The sequence below is a fragment of the Microtus ochrogaster genome, unplaced genomic scaffold (assembly GCF_000317375.1).
Source record: "Microtus ochrogaster isolate Prairie Vole_2 unplaced genomic scaffold, MicOch1.0 UNK141, whole genome shotgun sequence".
Taxonomy (NCBI): domain Eukaryota; kingdom Metazoa; phylum Chordata; class Mammalia; order Rodentia; family Cricetidae; genus Microtus; species Microtus ochrogaster.
Window position 1 is genome coordinate 371,796 of NW_004949239.1, and position 9,492 is coordinate 381,287.

The window sequence follows — 9,492 nt, forward strand, 5'->3', positions numbered from 1 at the left end:
GAGAGAGAGAGAGAGAGAGAGAGAGAGAGAGAGAGAGAGAGAGAGAGATTAAATAATTCATGAATTTACTCCTGAATGAAATACTATAAATTTTTAAAAGGTCACCAAACAAAACTTTCAAATGAAGGGGATAGAGAGATGGCTCAGTAATTGAGAGCACTTGCTGTTCTTGCAGAAGACCTGAGTTCAGTTTCTAGCTTATAACCAAGGTAGCTTATAACCAGCCTTAATTCCAGTTCCAGGGGAATGGGTTCCTTCTGATCTCTACAGATATGAGGCACATACAGTCCATTTATACACATACAAACACTCATACACATAAAAATAATTTTTTTAGATGGGGGCTTTATTATGTAGCCCTAACTAAACTTGAATTCACAGGTTATCTGCCTGCCTCAGATGTAGGCTATTATACCCCATTCAAAAATAAATCTTAAACAAATAAACAAACCTTGCAAAAGAATCACCTGAAAGGCCTGTCTTAGAATGTTCAGGCATAGAGAAGCACCCTTTATCCTTCATATGATAACGAAAGCTATCACCTCCAATGTCTACTCTTTGATTTGCATGAGATAATGGGGAAGGTATCAGTATAAAACATGTATTTATAAAATTATAAATCAGACTTTAAAGAGTTGCCACCTAACAAATTATAAATAACTAGGAGCCTTTCCAAATCATGTATTCTCACGAAAACCACACCATTAACATCAAAGTCACCATAAGGATCACGTATGTAGCTACTTAAGCCTTTGAAGCCTGTGTGTCACACCACCTCCAAAAGCTTCATAGGACAGCAAATTATGCCTTGTTTATTGTAATATGGTATATTTTAAAATTCTCATTGAATAATTCCTTTAAAACAAACAGATGTTCCCGTTTATACACTCATAAATAATCTACTACAATGGTATAATCTTAATTCCAAATTATTTCTTTTTCCTTTGGTTTCCATTTAACACCCTATACCAAGTCTTTCTACATAAAACAGGCACCTAAAAAGAAATGGTCAACCTGAATGCTAATAATGACCTCTCTTCTGTTTAGACCTTTGCCATTCCCCTCATCTGCTGGCAGCATGCTTTGGTGAAATATTTAATTACAGACCCTACCACAGGACTGTTGAGATTATAACCTGATGGTGATTAAGATCTACCTCACTCAGAAAAGAAAATACCAATCTCAACACTGAAGTTTTTAAATTCTCATAGAAGCCTTAGCCTTTAAACAAAATACATAATAAGCTTTCTAAGCTCACAAATATGAAAAAAAGTTTGCTTACCACATGGCTAATTTATATTAAGGAGACAAGGAGGAAAGCAATTGGAAGTTAGAAGGCTTTGTTCTAAATACTGAACTGATGAGCATTTTAGAGATTTGATTTCAAAGTTATTTTTAATATGCTTGGACACTCTGACCAGGAACTGCGAGCAGTGTGATTGAAGGCTGCCATTCGTACACACGGAAACCACTAGCAATTAGAGAAACATCCTGAAGCCAGGGACTTCTTCCCAATAAGCAATAAACATTCCAATAAGAAAAAAAAAATGTGTGTGGACAATTATCACAACACGTTGTGTTCACCAACCTCCCTGGTCCCGCGCAATGAGCTCACAGAAGTCATGATGTGCACAGGTTGTATCCTTCGCTGCTTCCATTCTTGGTTTAAGGTTTCTGTTCTTTCCAAAATTTTCTGACGATTGGAACTAAACATAGTCTTTTAAAAACAAACAAAAATGGTTCACTGTTACAATATAAAGCATCTCTAAAGCATATTTAACTCTAGTGAGTCCTCAAATGAACACAGACTGCATACAGTCACTACAGTTCCCACACTCTAATACAAATTCACTGTAGATGAGACAGGAACAGGAAACTACTCCCATCCTCTTTAACTTTGTATTTCAGAAATCACAATGACTTTAGAAACACAAACAAAAGTCTGTTTGGGCGGAGTCTACACAAGCAGTGCAAAGGTACACTGAAAAGACTAATTTCCAATCAGGCTAAATAATCCTTAGACTAATGTATTTCTGTTACCATTAATGAGCATGATTTTTTTTTTTTGAGAAATCTCATGTATCCTATGCTGACCTCAAATTCATTTATATCCCATGATGATCTTTAACGTCTTTATGATTTTATTACATTGTTGATTCACGAGCTGTACATGTATATGACTTCTATGGAAGTCAAGAGGACTTGTGTGACTTGGTTCTCTCCTTCCACCATGAAAGTCTCAAGATCAAATCAGGTCATCAGGCTTGGCAGTGAGTGTGTTTACCTGATAAGCCATCTCCTCAGTACAGTCCTGAACTCCTGATCCTCCTGCCTCTACCTCTCAGGTGCTGGGATTAGAGGCTACACCACTCCAGCAAGCAGTCATAAAGCCATTTTAATTAAGAAAGATCAAGGACCATAGCTTTCAAGTCTTTGTTGACTTTACTGTAAATTTGACTGAAATGTATCATTTCAAAGGAAAACTATTTAACTTGGGGGGTGAAGGAAACTAGTTTCAATTATATATGCAATTTTGTAAGAGATTAAACTTACCTTTACTTCATCGGCTCTTCTGAACCTCTTGAGCTGTCGCAGTCTCATGTACTCTGACTTGACACGCTTCCGCCAGCAAACCGCTCCCTTCTCACATTTCTTCCCAGTCTGGCCCATGGTTACTCTAAAAGCAATGATTTCATATTAAAATCATTTATCCAATTTGTTGAATAAGATCTTTTAGTCCCAAGAAAGAAATGCTTATGTGTTCTGTATGGTTAGATCTTGGAAATGTGTCATTGAATGATTTCATTTAATGACATCATTTAAAGCATACTTTTATTTATAAATAATCTATCATACTAAATAGTAATGGGTTTACAGAAATGTGATCTCATTATAGAAAGTATGTATATTATACCACAAGCTAGTTTTTACTCCACAAAATTCACATTTTTAGAGAGAAAATATGTAAAACATTAAGTTTTTAATTGTTAAAAGGCTATTATAGGGGCTAGAGAGATGGCTCAGTGATTAAACGTACTGGCTGCTCTCCCAGAGGACTCAGGCCAATTTCCAGAACCTACATGCCGGCTCACACCCACCTTTAACTCCATTTCTAGGAATCTGACACCATCTTCTGGCCTCCTCAAGCTTCAAGCACACAATGGTGCACAGACATAACATGTAGGCAAAACACCCACATATAAAAAATAAAATACAAAAAAAATAAATAAAATAAAATACATTTTAAAAAGCTATTATAGAAGCAATGTGTAACTGAATCTTACTCCCAATATTCACAGACTTCACATTTATGGACTCAACAAATTTCTGTTCAAAAATATTCAAGAAAAAAATATTTCCAGAAAATAGGAAACAAAACAAAACTTGAATTTATTACACACTAAGTACTATGCGTTCCACACAAAAAATGAGGGTAAGCACATACTGCTATAGCCCAGCCACTCCACAGATCCCTAGCCAATTTCCAACACTTGAAGCATTGTCTATCCCACATATCACTCTGGCTCTATGGAGCCAGGTCTACAACAGGCACTTCTATAGTGAACATGTACAAACTTCAGGTAATCTCCCCTAAACAGTAGTAAACAACAAACAGCAACTATTTAACTGTGTCTGCATTGTATTAGTTACAGTAAGTATACTACAGATAATCTGAAGTACACAGAAGATGTGCACAGGTTATGTCAATTATCTTCCCATTTTATACAAGGAATCCATGGGTTGCGGTATCCAAAGGGCTACCACGATCAATCTCCTGCATATGTAAAAGGACCGCCGCAGTTGCAAAGGTGAGAGTGAAAAGGTCATTTCACGCTTCACTAAGGATAATAGGGGCAAATCAGGGTCAGGTGTGGTGGTGCTTGCCTTTAATCCCAGCACTTGGGAGGCAGAAACAGGCAGGTGTCTAAGTTCAAGGCCAGCCTGATCTAAGTTAAGTTCCAGGCCAGCCAGGGCTACACAGAGAAACCTTGCCTGGACAGACGGACGGACGGACGGACCGACCGACGGACGGACGGGGGGGGGCAAATGCTTCAGCTTTATCTTTACTTGTAGACTCTGAGCCAATGTGTCAATGTGGAAACTATAGTTCAGACAAGTAACACATTCTAGAGCCTATACTCGAGGTCTAAACCAGTGTCCTTTTCTAGAACATTTTCTTATACAAGTATTAGAACCATACTGAATCTTCAAGAGATTACACGAACATTTCTAGCTGTATAAAATTCTATGATTTTCAAATTTATCTTGAAAGCATAAAAGGAGAGGAGAGGTGATTTACATTTTGAAAAGACAAGGCTTGGCAGCCATATAGAAACAGAAGAGGAGACAGAGGAACTGAGAGTTAACTGTGTGGCCGGCTAGATGCCACTACAGAGCAGTCCCTGAAGCAGAGGATACTAGTTTAGAACACACTGGAGACCAGAGAGAAAAGTGATCACTTAGTCCCCAGCTGGTTGGCACTAGAGGTGGAAGAAACTACGAGGTGGGAGTAGCCGGAGGAAGTCACTGGCTACAGCCTTGAAAGAAGACTTTCCAGGCGCTTTCCTATTCTCTCAGCTTCTTGTCCATCAGAGGTGAAGAGCTGACTCCACAAGTCCCAAATTCCACCAGTGCCATATAACAGTTAAAATCATAATTTTCACTGTCCACTACCCCCACTGTAAATAAATTCCTCACTATCAAGAGCAGGAGGTTTTTACTCATTTATAAAATCTCAGAGACTGTCTCTGCATCTAGCAATAATGACTTATAAACAAATGCAGGTTTATCAGTAATTTAAACTCAGACTGAGTCACCTGCGTCTTATTAACACACCACTTGTAAGGTTTAGCTCTGCTGCAAGGAAGAAAAGGAAGGGTGGACATCCTGGACTATCTATGCAGAAGCCAAAAAGAAAAGAGGGAAGAAAAGAGGAAAAGGGAGAGGAGAGGAGCGGAGGGGAGCGAGGGGAGGAGAGGAAAAGGAAGGGGAAAGGACAAAGAAAGAAATGAAGAAAAAGGAAATGTGCCCAATTCCTAAGAAGCCAGGAGAAAGGAGCATGAATCTCAGGGACACATAGTATTCTGGCTGAGCTATTCTAATGACAACACTCGAGCCCTACCATCAAGCAAAAAGCAAAATCGATTTCAATAACTACTCAGTTATATGAGCTTTAAAAAAATACATGCAACCCCCCCCACCCAAACACACACACACACACAGACACACACACACAACAAACTAACTACTTTGGGTTAGGCTTTCTAACCATCACAGATGGTATCTGACACTTAGTACTGAGACCATATATACAATTACATCAACTCATGTTGGATGGCTTTTCAAAGCTTGTTGTGTTACCATCATCACAAAGAACAGCTGAACAGTACCTCGGTTCTGCACCAAACACTTCCTCCACTTTCCCTTTTTGTTCCATAAGGATAGAAGCCCCTATGAAGTGGTAAAACAGCTTTCAACCTCTAAGTGACCAGACAACACCATCCCAGGGATTCTATGCTTCCCAAGGAAATCAGGTGCAAACCACACCATGGAATATATAAGCGTTGCCTAAAAGACACACCTGACTCTCCTTACCCAGCTGCCAACAACTAAGAGACTACAAGAATTGAAAAAGTAGTTCCCAAGCAGTACTGTGGCCCTTGATACCTTCTTTTAAGTCCTTGCTAATCAAGCCAGCAGTTATTTTCTCTTGTCTAATAAATGTTCTTTTTTGTACTTGACTGGAAAACTGATACACAAACTACTTATCTTTCCAACTAAATTAGCAGCTTTAACCATGACTCTTAACTAAATATCAGGCTAAATAGGGTCAAATCCAAACCCAAAAAAAGTATAAGATTCTCCATGTTTTTACCTTTAAAAATACTCTGGCTTTTCTGTGTCAATATCACCCTGTATATGGCCTAAGACCCACCACACTTTCTGCAAGATACGCACTAAGAAGCAGCCCCATGAAGTGCCACAGCACATGAAAGGCAAGGATTCTCTGTATGCCCAGGGAAAGAGGCATTACGACAGGAAAGAGTAGCTACAATGGGCACACTAAGCCTGCTTTCTGGAAGAATACTAAAACTACAAAGAAGCTTGTGCAAGCTTGAGTATGCTGAGCCTAACTGCTGCTCTAAGATGATGCTGGCTAGTAAAAGATTCAGCATTCTGAAGTGGGGGGGGCCACAATAAGAGAAGGGGCCAAGTGATCCAGTTCTGAGCTGATTTTGTTGTTATGAAGACAATAAAATGAAAGCTTTCATAGTACAAGGCTGCCATAAAAGGACATATTTTGAAAAACACATCTGTCTCCAACAGCATTTTTTAGTATTTCTTTTGTGTGTATGGGTCCACGCTTGCCATGGTGCATGTGGAGGTCAGAGGACATCTTTCAGTTCTTTCCACCACGAGGGTCCCAGGGACTGAACTCAGTTTGTAGGCTTGGCAGCAAGCACCTTAACCTCTTCAGCTATCTCACCAGCCTTTTTCAATTGCATTTTAATATTTAAATGTTTTGATGGCAGCTGTTAGTCTCAAGAGGTCCTGAGTTCAATTCCCAGCACCCATAAGGTGGTTCACACCATCTGTAATGAGATCTGGTGCCCTCTTCTGGCCTGCAGGCAAAACACTGCATATATAATTAAAAAAAAATGGCATTACAGAAAGCAAGCTGAGCAAGCTATGAGGACCAAGCTATCCATGCAGCACTCCTCCATGGTCTCCCCTCAGTTCCTGCCTCCACGCTCCTGTCTTGAGTTCCTGCCTCCACGCTCCTGTCTTGAGTTCCTGTCCTCATTTTCCTCAGGGATAGTTTTTGGTGTAGAAATTTAGGTCAAAGCCAGGCGATGGTGGTGCATGCCTTTAATCCCAGCACTCGGGAGGCAGAGGCAGGCGGATCTCTGTGGGTTCGAGGCCAGCCTGGTCTACAGAGCTAGTTACAGGACAGGAACCAAAAAGCTACGGAGAAACCATGTCTCGAAAAATCAAAAAAAAAAAAAGAAAGAAAAAGAAAAGAAAGAAAAAAGAAATTTAGGCCAAATAAGACCTTTCTTTCTCATTTTTTGCTTTTGGTCAGAATGTTCAATTTTATCAGCAGACCCTCCGAGAAATTATTTTTATTTAACAGTGGATACAGTGGATGGAAATAGCAGTGAATGCCTGTAATGCAAGGCAAGCAGGACGGGCAGTTCAGTGCTAGCCTCAGTTACATGAAATCATGTTCTCAAAATAAAGGAAAAAATAAGCATCATCTTTATGCATACTTAAGCTTTCTATTTCTGGTAGGCAAATACTCTCCAAAGACATAAAATTACTTAAGGAGAGAAATGGAATAACTCTAACACTGACTTCCTCTATGCTGTTCAAGCAGCATTTCCATTAGCTACAAGTCCACACTGATTAATTTAGAAAGGTTACTTCCCCCACCTTCCCTGACTCTAAAATATTTTTTAAAGATTTATTTATCTTTATTTTATGTGCACTGGTGTTCTGTCTGTATGTGTGTTGTGTGAGGGTGACAGATTCCCCTGGAACTAGAGTTACAGACAGTTGTGAGCTGCCATGTGGATGCTGGGAATTGAACCCGATTCCTCTGAAGAGCAGCCAGTGCTCTTAGCCACTGAGTCATCTCTGTAGCCTCCATTCCTGTGTTTGTTGTTGTTTGTTTAGGGTGGGGGGTCTCAAGTCAGGATTTCTTTGGGTAGCCCTGGCTGTCCTGGATAACTCTGTAGACCAGGCTGGGCTTGGACTCAAAGATCCACCTGCCTCTGCCTCCTGAGTGCTGGGATTAAAGGTGTGTGTCACCACCACCTGGCTCTTAAATATTTTTGACAGCCACATATCTTATAAAACAAGTTAGGAATTTAAAAATAAACTTGCCAACTTTGTTTATACTATAAAACAATTTGAATATAATACATCTAAATTAGAATTTTAAATACTACTGTAGCTTTTTGCTACCGAATGATAAACAAATTAAAAGAACTTATAAAGTTCACATAATGCAAACTGTCTACATGTGTATGTGTATCTGCATGCTCATGTGGATACGTGTGTGTGTGTGTGTGTGTGTGTGTGTATGTGCGCGAGCAGGTGTGTATGCATGTATGCATAGCCTGTATTAACCTGAGTATAGTTCCTCAGGTACCAACCACCCTGTTTACTGAAACAAGAAACTCTATGACGAGGTTAGGCTGCCTCCTCAACCCTGGTTTGACAAGCATGCACCATAACACCCAGCTTTTTCATATTGATTCTCAGGATCAAACTCAGGTCTCCATGCTTATGAAAAGTACTTTACTGACTGAGCTATCTCACCCACCCAAGACAATTTTTTATATATACTTAAGAAAAGATGCTCCTTTCCCCAGTTAAGTGTAGATTTACTTTTACACTAAAATGCATGATTTTCAACAAATTCAAAAGTAAAATATTGAAAAGCAAAAGCACGTGAAAAGATGTTGAGAAGCCCTAGTGCAATCAAAACAAACAAGTCAGGCATGGTTCTTGCCTGTCCCAGCACTTAGAAGGCAGAGCCACGCAGATCTCTTCCATCTCCGGGCTAGTCTGGTCTACATATTGAGTTCCAGAGATACACAGTGAGACTGTCTAAAAACAACAAAACCCACTGACACATTTGGATGACCACTATACAAAGAACAGAAAATGAACTGAAAATGACAACACACAAACAACCTGGAGATGGTGGAGGCAAGAAAATCATGAGTTCAAGACCAGCATGAGAGAAGTAGGAAGACTCTGTCTCAAAATACTTAGTAGGTATAGTGGAACATGCTTGTAATCCCAATAGTTAGGAGGCAAGGGGTTAACCCTAAGTTTAAGGTCACCTAGGCTACATATTGAGTTCAAGGCCAGCCTAGGGTACATAACTGGAACCTTTGTTTCAGATGAGGTGTGGTAAGGAGGGGCTGTAAAATGGCATACTCATTATAGAAAATAGTGCTGAAGTTCCTCAAAACTTAAAGAGAATCACCTTGTGACTGAGCAGTCTCCCATTTGAATGAATATATAACCAAAAGAATTCCAATCACAGCCAGCATACGGGAGATAAAAGCAGGAGCCAGAGTAAAGGGTTAGGGGAGAATAAATTCAGAGCAGGGGAAGAATTTGTCCAATATGCATTGCAGCACCATTCAAAATAGCCAAAAGACAGAAGCTACGCACATGTCCATTGGCTCATAATATAACAGATTTGAAAATATGGTTTACATCTATCATGGGATAGTAAAATGCCTTTTAAAAAGACAATTCTAGGGTTTTTAGTTTTTGATTTTTTGTTTGTTCATTTTGCCTGTTTGCTTTCTAAAGACAGAAAGATTTGGAGTTGCACTAGTAGGGAGAAGCAACCATGATCAGAATAAACTACCAATTTTTTTGATTAAAAGAAGAAGAAAATTGTGGCACCCCCTACAACACAGACGAACTCATACACTAAGGAAAACAAGCCAATCACAGGAGGACAGA

The 9,492-nt window shown here is 39.5% G+C and overlaps 1 protein-coding gene across 7 annotated transcripts in view; it reads right to left on the reverse strand.

The window, feature by feature from the left end:
• Positions 1-9,492, reverse strand: part of Ezh2 (enhancer of zeste 2 polycomb repressive complex 2 subunit) — a 65,032-nt gene that overhangs the window by 37,561 nt on the left and 17,979 nt on the right. For 3 of the 7 annotated variants that reach the window (XM_005371933.2, XM_013355498.1, XM_005371932.2), the window contains exons 2-3: positions 2,554-2,680; positions 1,589-1,717 (exon numbers count right to left, since the gene is read on the reverse strand). In XM_005371933.2, coding sequence (XP_005371990.1) covers positions 1,589-1,717; positions 2,554-2,670 — 246 coding nt within the window. In that variant the 5' untranslated portion in view covers positions 2,671-2,680. Of the gene's footprint in view, positions 1-1,588; positions 1,718-2,553; positions 2,681-3,098; positions 3,120-9,492 lie in introns of those variants that run through there. The other 4 variants (XM_005371937.2, XM_005371935.2, XM_005371934.2 and 1 more) reach the window with 2 other exon arrangements.